At 46.7% G+C, this 20,566-nt stretch overlaps 3 protein-coding genes across 17 annotated transcripts in view; 2 read left to right on the plus strand and 1 right to left on the minus strand.

Moving 5' to 3' along the window:
- The first annotated feature begins 1,946 nt into the window (after positions 1–1,946).
- LOC1275520 (uncharacterized) lies at positions 1,947–5,038 on the plus strand. 2 transcript variants are annotated; one of them, XM_061658038.1, is made up of 4 exons: positions 1,947–2,233; positions 2,304–2,460; positions 2,546–3,386; positions 3,455–5,038. In XM_061658038.1, the coding sequence occupies exons 2-4, from the start codon at positions 2,378–2,380 to the stop codon at positions 4,262–4,264; spliced, it is 1,734 nt and encodes a 577-aa protein (XP_061514022.1). In that variant the 5' UTR covers positions 1,947–2,233; positions 2,304–2,377; the 3' UTR covers positions 4,265–5,038. The 2 variants fall into 2 exon arrangements, with proteins under 2 accessions (XP_061514022.1, XP_061514021.1); XM_061658037.1 differs by having other exon boundaries at positions 1,947–2,155.
- A 1,368-nt stretch (positions 5,039–6,406) lies between these two features.
- Positions 6,407–11,354, minus strand: LOC4578122 (transcription factor TFIIIB component B'' homolog). Its single transcript, XM_061657000.1, has 5 exons — positions 10,641–11,354; positions 9,851–10,555; positions 9,619–9,770; positions 9,351–9,541; positions 6,407–9,274 (listed from the first exon to the last, which is right to left on the minus strand). Exons 1-5 carry the CDS (start codon positions 10,933–10,935, stop codon positions 6,811–6,813), a joined length of 3,807 nt encoding a protein of 1,268 aa, XP_061512984.1. The 5' UTR covers positions 10,936–11,354; the 3' UTR covers positions 6,407–6,810.
- A 1,712-nt stretch (positions 11,355–13,066) lies between these two features.
- LOC1275523 (uncharacterized protein DDB_G0283357) overlaps positions 13,067–20,566 on the plus strand; it is a 43,572-nt gene continuing 36,072 nt past the window's right edge. For 4 of the 14 annotated variants that reach the window (XM_061657717.1, XM_061657724.1, XM_061657722.1 and 1 more), the window contains exons 1-2: positions 13,068–13,336; positions 15,839–17,646. In XM_061657717.1, the coding sequence (XP_061513701.1) occupies positions 17,533–17,646 (114 nt within the window). In that variant the 5' untranslated portion in view covers positions 13,068–13,336; positions 15,839–17,532. Of the gene's footprint in view, positions 13,337–14,975; positions 15,222–15,838; positions 17,647–20,566 lie in introns of those variants that run through there. The other 10 variants (XM_061657723.1, XM_061657726.1, XM_061657720.1 and 7 more) reach the window with 8 other exon arrangements.

Raw genomic sequence — 20,566 nt, forward strand, 5'->3', positions numbered from 1 at the left:
TGCAGAGAGTGACAGATGTCCCCCACAATGTCGCCCAGCAAAAGCGGTAAAAATCAACCTTCTAAATACATTATCCTTGCAGTTGACAAGCAATTTTGACAAAGTTGAAAATTTTTTCAACATTTTTTCAGCTCCGTGGCCACGCGCTATTAGGTGTCAAATCCCATACAACATTTTGACAGCGCTTGTGAAACAATCGCATGCAACAAGGCAATTACATTCCAAATGAAGAATTTAAGTCAAATTAGTGTTAGGCCGCAAACATACGACGAAAGGTTTCCTTGGCTGCGGTAACAGGGTCGTATAACAGTAGAACAGTTCAATTGTCAAATCCGCCTCGTCTGCAAGCTCACTCGCAAATCCGCTTTCCCGAGATTTTTAGTATTTTTGCGAATCCTCGGTAGCGAGATCGAATGACATTTCATTGCAATGGCTGAATTGACAGTCGATTTATACGTCGTTGCCAGACACATCGATTAAAACACCGTAACGAAAAAAAACGACACATAAAATGTAACGCCTTAACACAACACTGCTTTATTTCGGTCCACTGATGAGAGGAAAAAACAGAAAAAGAGTTTTATTTTTTGGTTTGGTCTATTTCCGTTTTCGGTACGATAGTTTTCAGTGTGTGAGGTAGAGGCATAACGGCCGACATTATCTGTAAAATCGCGCTTCAAAATTTAGATAACGCGTACGAAAAATTGACTACTGAAATGTAACGCATTGTAACGCTCCGCGAATGTTCATTCCCAAGTAGCACAATCCTGTTAAGAAACCGTTAAAAGTATGCCTAAAAGTATTACTTTTAGCTTTCCATACAGCAGTAATTCTAGGGCTTAAAACACTGCGTAACGCTTTCCTTGCTTCGTCAATGTTTCGTTAAATCTTAAAATTTAACCGGTATTTTTAACGAAAGAGATCAAAATTAACGAAAAAATCGACAGAGATGTCTATATTTTTCTTTCTCTTTCGTTAGGGACATGCAAGGTCTTCGTTAAGCTTAATGTGCTTATATTTTCGTGAAATAAATTAATAAATAAAACAATTATTCGTTTATTGAATAACACAATTTCACTTGGTAACCGCATTACACAATTTTCTTTCATTATGCGGATTTCGTCAATCTTCATCGTGGAGGTCAGCTGCTGCCGTGTACGGAAAACATGATGTCCAAACGCTATCCGAATCGAAAATGCTGCGAAATATAAAACTTATGTACCTCATGTGAAGAGAATGGTAATATCGATACACTGACCTGTTGTAAAAGCACGATGATACACAAATTAAACAATAGCTGATAGAAATTGTCGCAGACGCTTGGTTTTGTTGCCATCTACACACAAACTATACACACGAAGCTTGACGAACTTTTTGACATAAGAAATGGAGGCGCCATGTACGTGACCATGTACAGTATGTCTTAAAAATTATCGTCATCAAGAGCATATTATTTTGCCCAAGAAAATAAATATTTTTATGAAGATTTTTCTCATTTGCAAATATTGCATACCCTTTATCAAACTCTTCACATGTATTATTTAAAAACTATGAATTTTTTTATATTTTTAAATTCTTTTTTTTATTATAACCGCAGATACAAATAGAGGAATAAAAGAAAACACATAGTTTTCGTACAGTTAAACAAAACAAATATTTTGGTGTGAAAATAAATACGCATTATTATATAAATAATAATGAAAAATGATTTTTCGAATATTGAATAAATTGAAAATGGTGTAGATAAAATTTGAAAAACACTGTAAGTTATATTGACCAGAATAAAAAAAACGAGGGTAACGGAATACGTCGTTATGCTGTAACGCTGGCAAATGTCATATTCTCTTAAGAAACTCTATTTGATTTTTAACGGCTTTAAAAAACTGTTAATAATCAAATAGAGTTTCTTAAGGCTACTTGGGTTCTGCTCCTTGGGGCAACCAAAATGCTACGTGGGTTACGAGTGAAATGTACACCGGGCCCACCTAAACAAAACATGTGCCGCACAAAACTCTACCGATCGGACCATATTTGTTAATTTTTGAATTTATAAAGTGATTGGCAGGCAAACCGCTTTTGTGAATATACGCTTGAATAAATTCTCTTCTGAAGTATCTAGTGTAGCAATAAATAACAAGATTATCACGATACATTTGTAAGTTAATGGTTGATATGGTTTGAGGATCCTAGTTCGAGTCAAGTAAAGTCCAAACACCGGCCGCGTTACGCCAAGGTGTGAGGAGGGAGACATCTGTCATGTTATTTAGAAATTCCGTGCTTAATTACAACTTTATTTTTAATAGCATACTTTAGAAACTTGGACATACCTACTCGGTTAACTCGGAATTAGTCATCCCGCCGCAGTTCGGCACTGAAAATGGGAATACGTCATCTCCACAGCTTTATGGAGAGGAAGGTGGACGGTGGACTATACACCGTTAAAATGCAGCACGAAATTTCGTAAGTAAAAACGGCGGCAACGGCAAGAGTTACACAATTTGATGAAACATAACGCAGCAATGAACCCGTTCGAACCAATTGACAGGAATGCGAAAAAAAGCGTCGAAAAGCCGTTGGTCGTGATCGACCTAATGGCGATGTTCGGAGTGTTTTGTTCCGACAGACGAAGCCTACTGTGTGGCAGCCAGTTCTGGGTGGTGGAGCATACGGCGGATTCGTTTTTTAAACGCCTCACCGATGCCGGTGCCGAGCTGGTCTTTTTCTACGACGGTACACTGCAGCTGAACAAGTACGACACGTGGATCAACAGGCAGAATGACAAGTACGACCGGATGATCGATGTACTGGACGGAATCAATGCACGGATGCCACTGGCAGTGGCCGCGAACAAGTTTGACCGCACGCTGCCAAACAACACCTGCATCAAGCTGGAGAATGTGGCCAAGCGGCACGGCGAGCTAATCGTATCGACCGACTTGGAGTGCGACCAAGCGCTGGCAATTTACGCCACCAAGCGTAAGGCCCTGGCGGTGATATCGCACGATACGGATTTCCTCATTTTCGAGGGCGGCTGGCAGCTGTGGCACGCGAACCACATCGATGTCAATAAGTTGATTACAAAGGCTTACGGCCGGCAGGCGCTACTACGCACGCTTGGCTTGCAGTGGCGCCAGATGGCATTGTGGGCAACGTTGGCCGGGAACGATTTCTTCAGCTACGACGAGCTGGAACCGTTTCTGAACGATCTTGGCCCGCACACGCAAAAGTTTTACAAACTGGCTGAGTATGTGCGACGGTTGACGGTGCGCAACGGGAAGCTGGATGACGATACGGTACGCTCGATACTGGGACGGGTGTACAAGAAGAGGCGCATACCGACGGAAGCTTACGAATGGTTTCGGCAAAGCTATGCCTTCTACCAGGTGGTACGTATGGGTGTGGGTCACTCTTTCGTACGATCGTTACTCACCTGACTACTAATTTCTTCTTTTAGGATGAACCATCGGAGAAGAAACCCGACGATCCGTTCGCCTATCTGCTACAGGCTGGGTACAGCTTTACCCACAGCATACTGACCGGGGTACCGTTTAACGTCACGCTCTTCTTTTTCGACTACCGGTCGTCAGAATTTGGCAATTATTATGAAATAATCGAACCGATTATTTCCCGCATCGGTGGTATCCTGCTATACCACCATCAGCACGAACGGCAGCACATAACGGTCGTCACAAAGCGCAACCATCAAGAACCACACTCGTTCGGAACGGTTGCCGCTACCTTTCCGACTGCCATCACACCGCCACCGGTAATGGATTTGATTTCAACCGACGGGCCCGTACAGGCCTCGCTGCTCGAGCGCAAACTGCAACTGTGGCGTTGGGTTTGTTCCGACGATTTGCTCGACGTGGAACTGTTCAATACCGTGCCACCCGCGTTCATGTGCACGGTACTTACCCTGTACCGGTTGCGCCAGTGTGGTGCGATTCGCTTGTTCGAAGCGGATCTACTTTTGCTCATCGCGCACCAACTTTCGAACGGTGCGTTCGATCCACTGCAGGAACCGTACCCGCAGAAACTGATTTCGCGCGCGTTCCGACTAGGGTTCCTGTTCCAAAAGGTGTACAGCCACATGGACCGGGTGGCAAAAGCGCTTGGCCTACCGCAGCAGTACCGGCCGACGACACCGTACGATGGGCTACGGTTCCACAACATGTATCGCGTGTGGACGAGCATGAAGGTGGAACCCCATCACATCGAACCGATCGCGGAGTGGCGGTTTTACCAGCAGACAAAAAGCACATAACGTTTAAAGTGAGCATATCTTGTTAAAAGACGGACGAAAAGTTACTCGCGCAGAGCTAGGCTTCAATGCTAGGGTGAATAGTTTCTTCTATGCATACACAGTATGGATAGAATCTTAATTTGTTATAGAATATGTTTAGTTCATCCATATTGTTACTACTTCTGGTTATCAATGCCGGTGCTAAGGTCTTCCAAAATCCGCATTGAGCCATTACGCTTTTAAAGGGGTTCTGTCCAAATGGGGAGAGGAAAACGGGTGGAAAGAGCCAATGGGAGAAACTACTTGCAGCCAATTCGTAAGTTACCGATGCCCGATTACCTGGTCAGGGTCAGGGTCAGAGAGTCCTACTATGTGTTCAACTAAGACTGCTCTATAATAGAAGGCCATAACATCGTCAGGATTATATCTTCTTGAATTTTCTCCCTTAGAGAGCGGTATCTTATCCATGTTTTAATTGGAGTCAAGCACAATCAAATCTTTCAAAACGTACAATGTAGGCAGTAATTCGTCGACGTGATAGCGAGACATATGCGCTTAGCTCCTAACAACCCGTCCGACTATCAGTAAGAGGAACTAACTAAACATGTACAAGATCACCAAAACTAGTCTTGAGGTCCGTTTTTTCTAATCATATTTCAGTGAGTTTTTAACAAAATTTAACGTTTCATGAAACAAAAAAAAGAATAGGTAAGCTCCTGAATTATTTGATATATTTTTTTTTTTTTTTTGGAAGGCGGCGAAGCAAACATCTTAATAAAACTTTAATAACTTTATGGGCCTATATTTGGACCTTTTTTTGGTCCGATGTCATCAAAAGCTGTTGTTAATCTAGCAATCGTGTTGTTAACAGGTTGATCGCAGTAGCCTATTGCAGTGTGAAGCAATCAATTGTATATATCAGATAGTGATGGACTGGTGGCCGAGCTCTTCAAGATGGGACCAGAGAGGCTTACCGTCGAAATACATCAGCTGATCATGAAAATCTGGGGCCAGGAGGAACCACCGGAGGAGTGGAAGCTGGGAGTCATCCATCCAGTCTACAAAAAGGGTGACAGGCTGGATTGCTCGCATTTTCGATTCATCATCCTGTTCCAGATACTTTTCTGCAGACGGAAGGAGCTATGGAGCATCGAACTTGACGTTGGAATCGTTCGAATCTCTGAGAGGTCTGAGGTAAGGCGACGGACTATCCTGTCTGACAACGACATTCGTGGCACGATCCTCTACCGGTCTGTCCAATTTATTGGCTTCGCGGATGACATCGAGATTATCGGCAGAACAACAGCGAAGGTGTGTGAGGCGTATACCCGAATCAAACGCAAGAAAGCAAGAATAGGATTGAGAATCAATGCGACCCAGATGAAGTGTATCTGCTTGTCGGAGACTCAGACTATCTGGGAAGCAGTGTATTAGTTGACGGCGACAGTCTCGAGGTAGCAAAGGAGTTTTGCTATCTCGGGACGGTCGTTACTTCGGACAACGACATCAGCAGCGAAATCCGGAGACGCATTGTGCAGGGGAATCGTGCATACTATGGGCTTCACCGACTGCTGAGATCCAGAAGACTTCAAGCCCGCACGAAATGTGAGATATATCGCACATTGATTCTATGGACACGAGTCCTGGACCATCCGAGCGGAGGATTGACGGTGTATTCGAGCATGGAGCATGGAGAAGAAGGATGAACCAGGCTGTACGACGAATCGAGCATCCTGACGGTGGCGAAGGCTAGCAGAATACGATGGTTGTGGCATGTCATGAGGATGCCGGGCTCATGCCCCACAACACCTTCTTCGACAGTTCGACAGCGAACTCGATGGCTGGATCAGGTGAAACGAAACCTGTCGGAGATCGGGTGTCTACATGGATGGGAGGCTGTAGCCAGGGACCGAGAATCCTGGAGAATGATTGTTGACCAGGCCTCGTCACATCGACGTGCTTTATCGTGAGCAGGTCAACAAAAGTGAGAGACGCATCAAATCATCAATATATCAATATTACCGTTCCCCTTTTTCCGCTTCACACTCACGCTCACATTTCACGTTCAATCGATCACTAAATGGGCCTTTTAAGCTAGCCAAGAAGCAGAAGAACTGTTTTCGATCGAGCTGTTAACAATTATTAATCATTTAAAAAAAGCCATTTTGTTTTCTAATTCTCAAACGACCAAAAACAAATTCAAACTCATTTTATTTACCGATGAACCGTGTCGCAAAAAAACAACATTATAAAATAAAGCCAAACAGTTTTTTTTCTCTCCTACCTTCTCTCCTCAAATACGCTCACAGTACCGGTACGTGCGGGCGTGCGAACTAGCAGAAACAAAAACTACACTTTATATCGCTTTTAAATAAGGGCTTACTCTACACATATTCTATATCCGGGCGTAACACACCGTTCGACCACCGAACCCCATCGGAACGGGGTGGGGTTGGTGACCAACTCCGAGTAGAGTAGGGCGAGGGAAGGGAGCATGGAAACAACACTTTTACCTACATGCTAATGTACATGGGAGCGGCACCATGGGAGAGAGGGGAGGGGGGGCGTTACCGTTCCCCACCACCTTCCAGTATTTGCCGTATGCTTTCGATCACGTCCGCCGGCACATCGAGCGGCTTTTCGCTCAACTGCCCGGTGTCCGGATTGGAGACGTAAATTTCGTAGAACGTTTTGTTCGGATCGCCACTATCCTGACTCTCCACCAGCACGAGCGAGTTGATGTCGATGTCCTCGAGCGAAAAGCCACCATCACCTTCCCCTTCCTCCTCTTCTTCTTCTTCCTCTTCTTCCACTTCGTTCTCTGCTTCTGCGCCTGCTGGATCGTTATCGACCGGATCGCGTTTGCACGGTTGCTCTGCCTCGCCGGCAATCTCGAGTGCAGGCAATTGTATTGCCGTGTTTGTCGCAAAGTCACCACCACCTCCGTTACTATTATCCTGCTCGGTCGTATGAAGCGCACTGTTGGGTGGTTGATTAGCATGCTCGTGCTTGGGAGTAATCGCTGCAGTGCACTGTACAGACGGTGGTAGTGCCGTTTGCACATTGCCCTGCCCGGGCTGTACCCGGGCATCCGGCGCGTAGAGGGAGGTAGTAGCAGCGGTCGGGCCAGCCGCCTGCTCGACCGGCGGTGGTGCTACGTTCACGATGGTTTGTGCGAGGGGCGCATACTGTACCACGTGCTGCTCGCGCTGGCCCATCATCGCCTGGGGCGGTATGATTTCGTCCGGTATGATGACGGTATCGCTGGAGCAGCCGTACGAGTCCAGCTTCCCGTACGACACGACGTACGGTATGGCCGTACCGCCTGCGACCGGGGGCCAATCGATTACCTGCACATTCACCGGAGCAGCGTTGCTACGCAATTCGTTCCGCCGTTGCAGCCCGCTTTGCGCTCCGTGCTGCAGCAGCTCGTTCTTCACGATGCTGTCGTCATTGTCCAGCCCCAGCACCAGCTGGCCTTCCGGCTCGTACTCGTCGTACTTGATCTCCACCGGCGTTAGCTCGTTGATCAGCGTAGGCTGCACCGATGGCGCGACATCCGTACGCAGGCAGGTCGTTTGCGTTTGGTCGTCCAGGTTTTGCAGCGTTATCACAGTAATGCCCACGTCCTCCTCCTGCTCCGGCTGTCCGGCAGCGACCGAGGAGGCTGAAGCGGAAGCAGCAGATACGTTGCCCGTACCATCAACGCCCCTGCCAAGCTCGTCACGGTAGTCGCCTGCCCCCATCACGTCATCCGATGGTCGGTAACCGTCCTCCTCCTCGGTTAGATCCTCCATACACTGGTACTTCACGATCGGCAGCTCCAGGTTGGCACTGCTCTCGTAGGTAGCAACTGCGGCCGGCTCATACAGCACGTACGGTTGGTCGGACGCGTTCGGCTCATTGCATGGTCCGCCCGGTGGCACATTGTTCGCGTGGTCGACGTCCTCCGTAGGGTCCTTCTTTATAACGACCGGCTCCTCATCGGGCAGATCGAGCAACTCTTGCTTTGCCACCGGTGGCTTATCCGTCCTCTTCCTCGAAGCCACCAGCTGTGGGCGTGGCTTACCGAAGAAGCGCTTTTTCTTCGGCAAGTGTTTCAGCTTTTTCTGGGAATGTTTCTTCCCATCAGCAGGCGCAGCAGAGCTGGCAGGAGTATTTGTTCGTTCATCTATTACCAGCCGATCACCGTCGTCATCGTCGGAGGAACCGTCCGCCATGGTATCTTGTTGCATATCCTCCTCCCCGGCGTCATTGTCCGGCGATGGTGGAGCAGATTCGTTTGGCATTTGGGGTGATGGTGGTTTCTTTGGTGCAGCGTTTAGGGACAGTTTGCCAGCAGCGGGTTGTGCGGTATCCATGGGTGTATTAGCGGTACATTCAGGCGAAACGCTTCGTTCGGGAACGGATTTGGTTTGTTGTTGAGCATTCTCTTCCATGGCGATTGGAACGACCGTACCATCATCTAATTGCACGATGGTTTCCTTTTTCGACACTGGGCTATGTTTCCATTCGTGGAACGAATCCGCTTCCGGAGTATTAGACGCTGCAGTGTCCACAGGAACCACATGGTCCGAATGTTCAGCTAAAGCCGAACCATTTTCCTCTGCAACGTATGCAGATGGCTGCTCTTCTTTATGCTCCACCATGGCGGTTGTAACCGTGGCAACAACATTTTGCTTAGCAGCGGCACGCTTCTTCGGCACCGGAGCACGTTTGCGCTTTTTGGACGCTTCCTCCTTGGGCTCAGTGGTTGCTGGGTTTATTTCCGAGCTGCCTTCCACAACGATGGCTGTATTGTTGCTCTCGTGCTCAAGCTGCTGGTGCTCATTTTCATGCTCAGCGGACGTGGTTGGTGCATTCGGACCCGAGTCGTCTGCCTTTGCGGTAGATCGTTTTTTGGACGGTGCTTTCCGCTTTGGTTTCTTTGTCTCGTCTCCCGGCGGCACCTCCGAACCGTCCGTCATGACGCGTTCCGCTTTGCTAATACGTCTTTGCGGGCTGTTGCTGGCAGACATTCGCATCATCAAGCTGAAACGTGCAAACGTGCGGGATTAGGAATTAAAGCAACAAAGCAAAAAATGAAGAGTTAACGTGCAAGTCATACTTTTTGCGCAGCTTTTCCTTTTGCTGCTGCTCGAGCGCTTCCATCTTGCGCTGCTGCTCCTCCTGCCGCTGCCTTTCGAGCTGCTCGTCCTCCTCGGCGAACTGTTGCCGCAGCTCGTCCACGTTGAACTCGTTCGGATGGAGCAGTGCTTTGTTCACCAGGTTGAGGTTGATACGCTCTTCCTTTTTAAACTGCAAATGGGCACCGAATGGCACAAACTGTAAGTGCTGTGCGTGATATGAAGGGGGAGCAAGCCCGGTCGGCTTACCTTAAGTTTGAGATCACGCCGGGACCGCTGTGGGAACAGGGTCAGCATCATGGAGAAATCGGTTCCGATCGTGTGCAAGCAACGGTAGAAGCGTATCGTTTCCTCGTCGCCCCAATCCTTCGTCCTTCTGATGCGACTGTAGTAGCCGGAATCTGGACGGTGGGTGAGAAATGGAGGACATTAATAAGCAATTTTTGAAAAAAAAAATGCAACACACCAACAATCAACTTACTGCCGGAAAACTCATCCTGATACACGATGTCCGTGTTGGCAAGCGTTTCGCGCATCTCCCTCTCCCGCTCGTTCTCCACCACTAGACTAGCTTCGTCGAGTATCATCTCCCCGTTCGGGCCCAGCTTGAGCTGGGGCGTCAGGGTGACCGGTGCGGGCGGTGCCGCCGACTTCGGAGCCGCCGCCACCACCGGTACCGAGCCGGACGGGGCCGGTGTCGGTGAGCGTGATTTGCTGACGCTCCGGCTGCGCGACCCCCGACCATTGCCCCCTTCCCGGCCGTCCACACTCTTCGGTATGTTCTCGAGCGATCCACGCTTGCTGAGGGCGGGCGGTGTCATCGGATTGTTTACCGGGTTGTAGTAGATCATGTCGAACATGGTTAGGTTCTGTTTGTCCACGTTCTCGATGTTGGTGAGCCGCTTGCGGATCTCCTTCTTGTTGTCGAGGGTACGTTGCGATTCTTCCTGCTTGGTCGCCAGCTTCCGGGTGACCTTGTTGACCGTCACCCCCTCCGGGAGGGATTTATTGGAGGTGAGCGACTCGGTGCGGATGCGTTTGCGGGCCAGCGGGAGGGTGAAAGTGGGGCGCGTGTCCTGCTTCCGGGGGGACATTGGTTCTTCACCGCCGATGAAGCTGTTGCTGGGTTGGGCGTCGTACCCGGACAGACACGGTACGGGGAGGGGGCTGGGGACATCTGGAGGCTCTGGAAGACAGAAACGGATTTGTTAAATGTATTAACTTAGATTGAAAATAGTTTTAAAAAAAATCGATATAGAGACAAAACCTACTCGGAAGCTTAAACTCCTGGAATGTTTCTTCCGGCGGTGCCTCGGGTACGGAACTAGGCACTGGAATTGCTTTCACATCCCGCAGATGTTCGGGCGGTACCGGCGCATCCTCCTCCGGTGGAGTGGCAACTGTAGCACTGGGTAATTCAACTGCTGGCTCCTGCACCGGCTCGGGAAGTGTTACGTGAGCTTCCTGTTTGATCGTTTCGCCGGTCACATTGGTCGTGGTGGTTTTGGCCGGTCGGCGAATGCTAAGATTGGCCGCTACTTTTACGCGTGGTCGGCGGGTAGCCATCGTTCACTGTGTCTGCCCGCTAACTCGGGCGGCTCATGGGCAAGTGCGGAACCACCGTTCCGTACAATTTTTCCCACCTCCCCCCACCTGTCAGCACGGTCGAACAAAAATTACTGTGTTATCACTTGATTGGTGGTCTCTGAGTTGGTTCACGCCGATCATCACACTTTACACGTTTAGCGGTACGTAATGGGGCAGCAGTTCCATTGCATCGTGATTTTCCCAACTGATCCACCGTTATAACACTCATTGGTTTTCTACCGCAGGGCTTGGATGCTGCTCACACGGACAATCGCACGGCAGTGAACACGTTTTTGCAAGCAGTTGCGCTTAGAAATTCGGTAATCTGTGGGCAAGATTTTTTTCTTACGCAGAACAGCATGTTTTTCGTCCGTGACGTTTGGGGGGCAATCGACGCGAGTCAACATATGCGTGCCCGGTGAAAAAACTCGCACACAAAGATGATTTACGTTTCCCAAGTAACAAAATTTGAATGCGCGTGAGAGGACAGCGACGGTTTCATGTTAATTTGATTTAGAAATTAAATACGATCAGATATTCAATTATTGTATTAATTATTACGCTCTGGCCGTATTTTCCACTACCCTAATGCTACAAATCCTCTAAATGACCACTAAGAAGAGGTCTAAACGGCTCAAGATTTCAACCTATAAGGAATCTTCGGTTCGAAAAAGACTTCGTTCAGCAGATGGTATACGACTGATGCATTCTAAAAATGGCCTAAAAAACAAACTAGTGGTGCCATATATTGGTGGGATAGCCACACAGTGAAGCTTTCCTCGCTTTGCATCGCTAGATCTAAAACTCTTTTTTAAATTCTAAACTCCAATGTGAACCAGTATAATTGAAGCAAGAGTGATTTGAATATTCCCAAGTGTCACAAATCCACAAAACGACCACTAAACTAGTTCTAAACGACTCAAGCTCTCAACCTAAACGGAATATAGATGGCGTATTACAACTCATCATTATATTGCTGTCCTTTTCTTACAATGCGTTTCGGCAAGTTTCATCTAATCATAACCTATATGGCCTTCTAACATTTCGAGCAAAAATCTATATGAATGGTCGTGTGGTCAGATACGTGGGTATCAACACCAACGACCATTGCTCTAATCTCACTTGCTTCAGTGATGGTGGTATTCATTGGAGTTTAGTATTTAAACAATTGTAATATCCTGGAGATTTGACCCCTGATAAGACCATAGTGCCCAATATGCCGGATCAGAATATGACCATCACCGTGACAACTGTGCGATAACCTGAATGTCAAAATAAAGATCATTCGTTTACGGATCGTTGTACTGACAACACCTTCAGCCTTCTGTTTATTCTTCTACTTTGCGATTTTGTGCCTTTGTTATAACTTGAACGTTTAATTCAAATTGGTAAAATTCGAGGTTTTACACAATCGTATCGCCATCCTAGTTCTAGCGATGCATAATTTCAATGTGAAACTATACAACAGTGCAGAGAGAATGAGAAAGCTCTCCAAACGTGGAAACTCCACTGGTGGTTGGGTATCTCACAAACAGATGGCGCCACCAGCTTTTTGCTAATTTTAGAATGCTTCAGTCCTTCACCGTCTGCTAAACGAAGTCTTTTTAGATTCTCTTTAGGTTGAGAGCTTGAGCCGTTTAGACCCCGTTTAGTGGTCGTACAGTGGATTTGTGGCTCTTGGGGAGTTATCGAGAGAAAGGTATCTAGAGGTAGCGTGCGCAGTGTTTGATCAGAAAGTGAGCAGGCAGGAAAAGAAAGCTGATAAAAATAAAATAAAAAGTTGAAAAATGTGTTCAAATCACAACAATCTCCTTCAGAAAGTCAATAGCACCCGCATGTCAACGAAGTTTAATTAGAAAATTTGCACTGCACTACCATCTCCAAACAGAGTAACACTTTAAGTTTTTTTTTCAATAACACACACACACCCACTCTAGCTATTCGATGCATGGAACAAAATCAAAATCAAAATATATTTTCCCTCCACCAGCTTTGCTGCTTGCTATAGCGCATTATCGCGCATCGTGGGATAAGTAGATGATTCCCTTGCGTACGTTTTCCCGGCATGTCCGCACCGGCCGCCCAGTGTGCTCCACCGACGTGCTCCCTTTTTGTCACTCTCTGACAGCCTGCGCGCTGCGATAGTGGTGTTTGGGGAGGAAGAAAAAAGTCTCTCTCGCTCTCGCATTTCTTCGCACCCCTGTCAATGTTGCGACTGCGGCTCTGAAAACAGGCAAACTGCTTCCTAAACAGTTAAAAAATCGACAGCTACGTAAATAGTCTAGTCAAGGGCTTGCGGAAAAAACGGGACAATTTCCTTCAAATTGCAAGGGAAAGCAGTCAGTGGAAAAGCAAAGGTACAGCGACGTGTGTGTTCACGGTAAGCCCGTAATATGGTTGGTGCTGGTGCTGCTGTTGTTGCAAAAGCACGTCTCCAAATGTGCTGAGTGTGTGTGTGCGTGTGTATGTGTGTATGCTGGTGTGATCTGCGTTTTCGAAGCAAGGAAAATCTGGTGCAGGAATTAAACTACTAGCGAGCCAGTTCTTTTCCCTACCTCCACGCCCGTGTGTGTGTGTGTGTGTGCATAACATTTCCATTCGGTGCAGCTAGGGAACAGACGGATTAGAATATGGTACAGAGGTGGTGTGAAAAAAAGAAAAAAAGTATGTCTTCTCCATCCTCACCCCCTTCCGCCTGCTCCAATACTCATTTGGTATTAGATGCTCCAATTTCTTCAGCCATGCGCCCCCCTTGGATCAGTGAAAACGAGAAAAAACACAATGCACAGTGTGTGTGTGTGTGCTGGGGTTGATCGTACCGAAATTTTTCTTCACACACCACCCTAACAACGCGCCTCCTTACGCTTCTTGTTGCAGCAAATTTCCCATCTCCTTTGCTTCATTCTGCCTTTCGGTGGAAAACCTCAAAATGTGCGTGTGTGTGTAGCAAGAGCTCGGGTGAAAAAGTTCGGGAATGGGGCGCACAGACCAGAAATGAAAGGAAAAAAAATACCGATACAGGAAAACGCGTAGAAAAATAGCCTCCCACTTCCCACCGCGAGAGCGCAACGAGTGAGAGAGCGCGCGCGCCTGTGTGTGTGTGTTTGTGTGCGCGCGCGTGAGCGAGTGAGCGGACGAGCCCCGGCCTAGAGCACAGCAGGCCAGCAGAAACCGCGCGCGAGAGTGAGAGAGAATGAGTGTGTTTGTGCAAGAGCAAGAGCACCGAATGTTGGCAAGATGTGTGCACGTGTGTGTGTGTGTGTGTGGAAAAAAATGAAAAGAATTGTGTAGCAACTTTCTGTTCGGGTGGCGCGGGGCGAGCAAAGCTGTACTTCGCAGCAATAATATAATTTGTTCGATTTGTTCCTCCTACCACCCCACGGCACGGTGAGGCTGTACTGTGTGTGTTATCAGCAGCTATACCTCCCCCTCAACCCACCACCACCACTGCCACCCATCGGAGTAGGGTGTTGTGTGTTTTTTCAACCCCCATCACACACCCTTCCATCTCTTTCCGCTCTCTCGTAGATGCGTTTCTCTTTCTTGGAGTTGTGTGCTCTCGCTCACTTTTGTGATACAAACACACACACACACACATACACAGGGGCGCTTTTCGCGCATATTTGTACGGCGGAGAGCGAGCGATGTTGGAAGTATTAGAAAAATTATACTGGAATTTCGGTTGCGGAGTGTACTGTTACTTTTGTTTCGCATTTTTGTTTGTTTGTTTGCTTCTTTCTATGCTATCATCCCGCCACCACCCACCCCTGCCCTGTCCTTTCCTTTATCCCTGATAGCGGCGCGCATTATAGTCGGCGCACTTTTGGTGACGGCGCTCCCGCCACACAACGCAACCAGCTGCTCCAGTCAACACAAACACCCTTCCGCAGCACCCCCTTTCCCCAACCAACCATTCATGTATGGCTGTGTGTGTGTGTGGCGCGCGAGAAGATTTTAATGACGGTGCGCGCGCGAGATGTGTGCACGCGCAAGGGAAAGGGCAGCGCTGCTCCCAATCGCGCCAGCCAGCAGCAAGAGCGCAAGTAGTAGTTCAACCTTCGCGCAAGCAAAACACACAGCACGCTTCAGGCGTGAATGGGAAAACGGCTGTTCGAGACGCAAACGTGTGTGTGTGTGTACACAACGACGGTGCACGTGTGTGTGTGTGTAGGTGTGCGTCTGTATAAAAGTGTTCGAGATCGTGGTCTCGCTTTTTGTTGTTGTTGTTGTTGCTGTTCCCGTGTTGCCTTTTTGCTGCTCGGTGGGTGAGTGGGTGGTGGGTGGTGTGCGTTCCACGCGCGAGTTGTGCAATCGAGTTGTATCCACCGTGTGTGTGTGTGATATGCTTTTCCTTTCCAAACACAGTCGCCACTTCTACTGGCTAAAGGTGCCTTCTTCGTCATTCCCTTTAGACCCCAACAGAGGTTTGCGCACAGTTTTGCGTCTCCATTTGCGGCTCTAAAATCCGTTCCAAAAGATGCTAAAATGAGGCACAAAACAGCGCTCTAATTTAGTGTGTTTGAGTGGGGAGAGAGGGAAGGTGGGGAGTTGGACGAAGGGCAGAAAATGTTATATTTACCGATAGTGTTGTTGCGCGCTTATGCATTTCTAAGGCTTCTCACACTCCCCCCCGGGCCAATCTCTCACCCAAACCTGATACGGTCAACGTCAACATTTAGTGATAAAATTAGATAAACAAGGCAAAGGAAGGACTCGGAAGGCGAAGATTTCGGATGTATATTGGTCCACTGTTGTTGTGTCTTGGGTGGGAATTGCCCATAGGCCGCTCTAAACATAATTAGTGAAGGAAGGAGAGAGAAAAGAGAGCAAATTCAGCAATTTCTAATGTGGAAAATGTCTTTCTGTTCTGTTTTACTTCCAGCTCTGCCAGCTCGGTGATACTCAACCAGCCACCGGCACGGGAGGCTCTCCATTCCACTTCCGAGGGCAAACTGTGCGCGTGAAAATGTCCCCCCAAGGAATTTGGTCCGAATTTGGTTGAAGCACGGAAGTGAAATTGTTATACGATACGACGAGTGTTTGTCGTTTTTTTTTAGAGATTCGCAGATTCTAAAAGTGCATACGAGTGAAAAGTAAAAAATACAGGAAAAAAGCAAAACGGTTGAATTGAGAAAAAGAAGGTTCAATTTTCAAGACAGCGAACGGCCGTCCCGACGATAGAGAAATAGTGTGATAGAAAGAGAGAAAAAGAGAGAGAGAGAGAGAGAGAGAGAGTGTGTGTGCGGCAGCTGTTTGTGCTCCGAAATAACGAACAGCAGGAGTGTTTTACTTTGCTTCAACTTATTCTTCTGCTTCTTCGGCGTTGTGCTCCAAAAGAGCATCGCCAGTGAAAAAGTTAACTTTTGCATTGCAACCCCCCCCCCCACTCCCCATAACCCTCGTGTGTGTTGTCGGGAGGTGTGTGCAGACAAGCAGAACAACTCCACTCTGCACACACACATACACGGAGTGCTGGGAAAGCAAGGGAGGCAATTTTCCTGCTCAATGCAACACGCGCCTTTGCCGCAGCTAGTACGCAGCATCCAGCAGAGTAGCAGTAAGGAGTGGTGTGTGTATGTATGTTTGAGTGCGTGTGGCTTCGATTGTTCAACCTAAAACAACCCCCCCTCGGTGTGAAAAACCGGCGTGCTGGGGGAAAATCATAAGCAAATAAAGTAGAATAAAAGCTCCAAGGTGGAAAACCGCACCAACGACAACGACGGGAAAAGCTTACAAAGGCGAGCTGGTGTATGTGTGTGATGAGGGGTGTGCAAGCAGTGTGTAGGGTGGTGAAGAATTGTCTCGCTCCCATGTGAAAAGCTCTCTTTTTCCCGTCCCCGAGAGCCAGTGCCTATTTTCTCGACGGAGTGCATTTTTTATACTTGCAAAACGAGAAGCGTAACAGTGTTTGGCGGCCCCCGAAGCATATTTGCCCCTCAAGTGTGTCTTTGGTGTGTGTATGTGTGTGTCTGCGTGTGTATGAAGATGGATCGCTAACCGAAAATAAAACAACAGCAACAAAAGTGTATCTTGTTTCAGGGAAGTTTTCCACCGCAGCAACTGCCCACGGTGGTCGGTCGCAGTAGGCCTTTTTTTCATTGTTTGTTTTGCCGTCTGGGCTGGGCAGCGGGAAAAGCGTCGCCGTCGATCGGAAGGCAACCATGCTGTAGTAGCAACAATAGAGGTGCGCGCACACTTCTGACACACATACACCCACCCACGGCAATACGGGGGTGTGGAAAACAGTGGCAGTTGCGTGCGAGACAGCGGGGTGCAGTGAAAGGAAAAGCGCTGTGTACGCTTCTTTGTTCGTGTGCGTGTTTTTGCGGTGGAAGCGTAAAGCGCAACAATAACATCTGTTGGCGGGAGCGGGAAGTTTACCCCCTTAAGAGCAGAAGTGTCCGAATAGTGTCGTCTACACGCATGTGTGTTTGTGTGAGCGTGCAGTGCGTGGGAGGTACAACAACAGCAACAGCGAGAGGAAAACCGCCACCAGACGCCCCCTGTGGTGACGCGTTGCGGAAAATCCGGCTCAACTCATAGTGTGACAAGCGAAAAGGGAAAATCGCACCAACGATGGCGAATCCGAGGAAGTTTAGCGAAAAGATTGCGCTACACAATCAAAAGCAGGCGGAGGAGACGGCCGAATTCGAGCGGATCATGCGGGAGGTGTTGGACGTGACGTCGAAGGTAGGCGGTTCGGGTGAAGGCGGAACTGTATTGGGGGGGATTATTTTACAACGGACAAGACTATGCTTTTTTGTTGTTGTTTGTGTTAAATTAATTGCAAAACTTATGTTTTCAATCGGAGGTTTTGTTTGCCCGTCGAGTACGTTTTTTAGGATTTTTCAAACGTTCACCACCATACTGAAGTAAACTATAGGCGGGGGGGGGATGCATGGAAATGGTTTTAAAAAGTACGTGTGTGTCTGTGTGTTAGTGTCGATCCATTTTTGAAAGAGTGGTATTGTTTCAATGTTGAGTTCGTGCCAATGGATAAAGCGAACAATTTTGCCAGGTGGCTGATAAGCCGGGTGAAAGAACAGGGGTAGAGGAGACTTTTTATCGGGCAGATGGATTACTTTAAATTGCTTGTTACGTTGCCGGTCTTGCTATTGGCTAACAAATGGCACCATTTAATTGTGTCGTGTTGCTTTTTTTTTGCTAGGAACCTTTGTTTTCCATTACATTATCGCAGCTAATTATGATTTTATTAGTTAGCTGTGGGAAAACCTACAAAAACACTCAATTCATTTGCCATAGGATAAGCACTAGACGCAAAGTGTTATAAAATTCTATTTAACAAATTAATCGTGATTTTCTTTTATATTTGGCATAACGATTAACGCAGTCTGTCAGTCCTTGCTGTGAGGAAACGGTCCACACGAAGCTTGAACCCACGACGGGCATGTTGTTAAATTGTGCAGGTCGCGCTATCGTGATCGTGAATATGTGATCTCTTTAATTCTTATTGGATTCGTATGTATAGCATTTCTCGCTGGTGCATGTGACAAGACAACATTGACAACAGAATAGCAATATACCGATTACAATGGGCTTCATCACAACAATTAGATTACTAATCACGGCGCATGCTTCTTGGTCTGCAAACCTTAGAACATAGACGCCAGGCATTACAGGGCCATAGGTCACCGAAAGCCTAGCCCAGTGGTGCCTACAGACAGCCCTTGATCGGCTACGATTGTTGTGTTGTGAAGTTTCGAGAACTGAGCAGTGCATAGAGTGGAAAAGCAAAAATACATTTAAAAAAAAACAAATAAAAGAAAGTACTGGGAATAAAGAAGCATAAATCAAATGATCGATTAAAATCATTCCAGTTGTTCTTAAGACATTTTTGCAACAGCTAATGTTAGTTTTTGCATATCGGATGTAAGTGTTATAGAATGACATAGCTCCGATTGAACGGTATGACAAATAGGGGAAAGCGGGGCAAAATGGGCATGTTAAGCAGTTTACCGAATATTCCTTTGAATATTCCACAAAACACAATTTTTCTTTCATTAATGTATGCCTCAATCATTTATCTATGGATTAAAATTGCCACATAACATGAAAACAACTTAAAAACATGAAAATGATGAATAAAAGTTGATGTTTAACGAGAAGCTATTTTGACACGCGGGGTAAAATGGGCATAGCCCTGGGGCAAAATGGGCATATGTAAACAAACAGTGAAACGTCAAAACACTGGGGCAATTTGGGCCACAACAACTGCGCTTAGGTAATGGTCTATGCTTTTGCGCACGTTTCGTGAAATGTATTTTTCGTTCTATCTTTTGATTTGCTGGGCAGAAAAGCCCTTAAAATTCTGCCAAAAATATGTTATCAAGATTGAAACAGTTTTTAAACGTTTAAACCTACAAAATCGAATCTTATGAAGCTGTGTCTGTTATCATTTTGAGGCGACAAATACAACACCATAGCCTCACCAAGCGCCGTATGTCAAAAGCATCTGGCCATTTTGCCCCAAGCGTAACTGCCCATTTTGCCCCACGTGAAGCATTTTTGTATTTTTTGTTATATTATTAAAAATACGCATTCAATCGCCTTGCTCTCTTCAGACAAATTGTATAGAAATATCATATCTTTAAAAATATATCATGTAAAACTTCAACGCATCCCTGTGACACAGGTTTAAGCTTATTTTCGAAGTGGCAAAAATTACATCAATATGCTGCTAAACCTTATTTTGCATTTTTCTTAGTTATTTGTTATGTAAGGGTTATGAAAACTACATGGTGTTCATAGAACACTCTAATGAATACATTTTGAGCATTGGAAGTATCTTTGTAGTCAAAAAATGCTTAAATAAAGGGTGCCCATTTTGCCCCACATGCCCATTTTGCCCCGCTTTCCCCTACGTCAATTTTCCAGGTTGATTTGCGGATAATCGGTCACGCATTTTGTTGTGCATCCACTTAAACTTGCCTAAAGATCTTTCCACTGTTGTCAATTCCTTTTTTTAAAGCCATTTTATGTATAAAGTAGTTCGAGTATTTTTTTTGCAGATCCTAGTTTTTTACCTTCTATTAGATCTAATTTGGAGGATGCCAAATGCACCGGGCCAAATGGGGCCGGTCTGGTGGTACAGTCGTCAATTCTTACGACTTAACAATATCTGGTCAACAACAAACAACAAACGTCATGGGTTCATGCCCCGAATAGACCGTGCCCCCATACGTAGGACTGACTATTCTACTATGTGGGGTAATCTAAACGTCACTGGAAGCCAACCCTACAAGTGGTACAGCCAGGCCTTGACCGACAACGGTTGTTGTTGTGCCAAAGAAGAAGAAGAAATGTACCGGGTAAAACGCTTCGATTAATCGCGTTTCAGCTTAACTTGATAAGACATGCCTGCTTAGAATTCATGAAAATTCTCAGTCCTCAATTTGAAGAAAAAGTATTTGCTCTTGCTCTTGATTGAAGAAGTTGTGAACTTTATGAATAACCAGATCGTCCTTTTGCAAACATTGAGCAAATAGTTCACAAACCAGGATCTGATTGCACGACATCTTCAATGGAGAAAATAAAGATTTAGAGCCATAGGCTCGTAAGAAATACAATATTTTTTAAATATTTAGAGACC

The sequence above is a fragment of the Anopheles gambiae genome, chromosome 3, assembly GCF_943734735.2.
Source record: "Anopheles gambiae chromosome 3, idAnoGambNW_F1_1, whole genome shotgun sequence".
Lineage (NCBI taxonomy): Eukaryota > Metazoa > Arthropoda > Insecta > Diptera > Culicidae > Anopheles > Anopheles gambiae.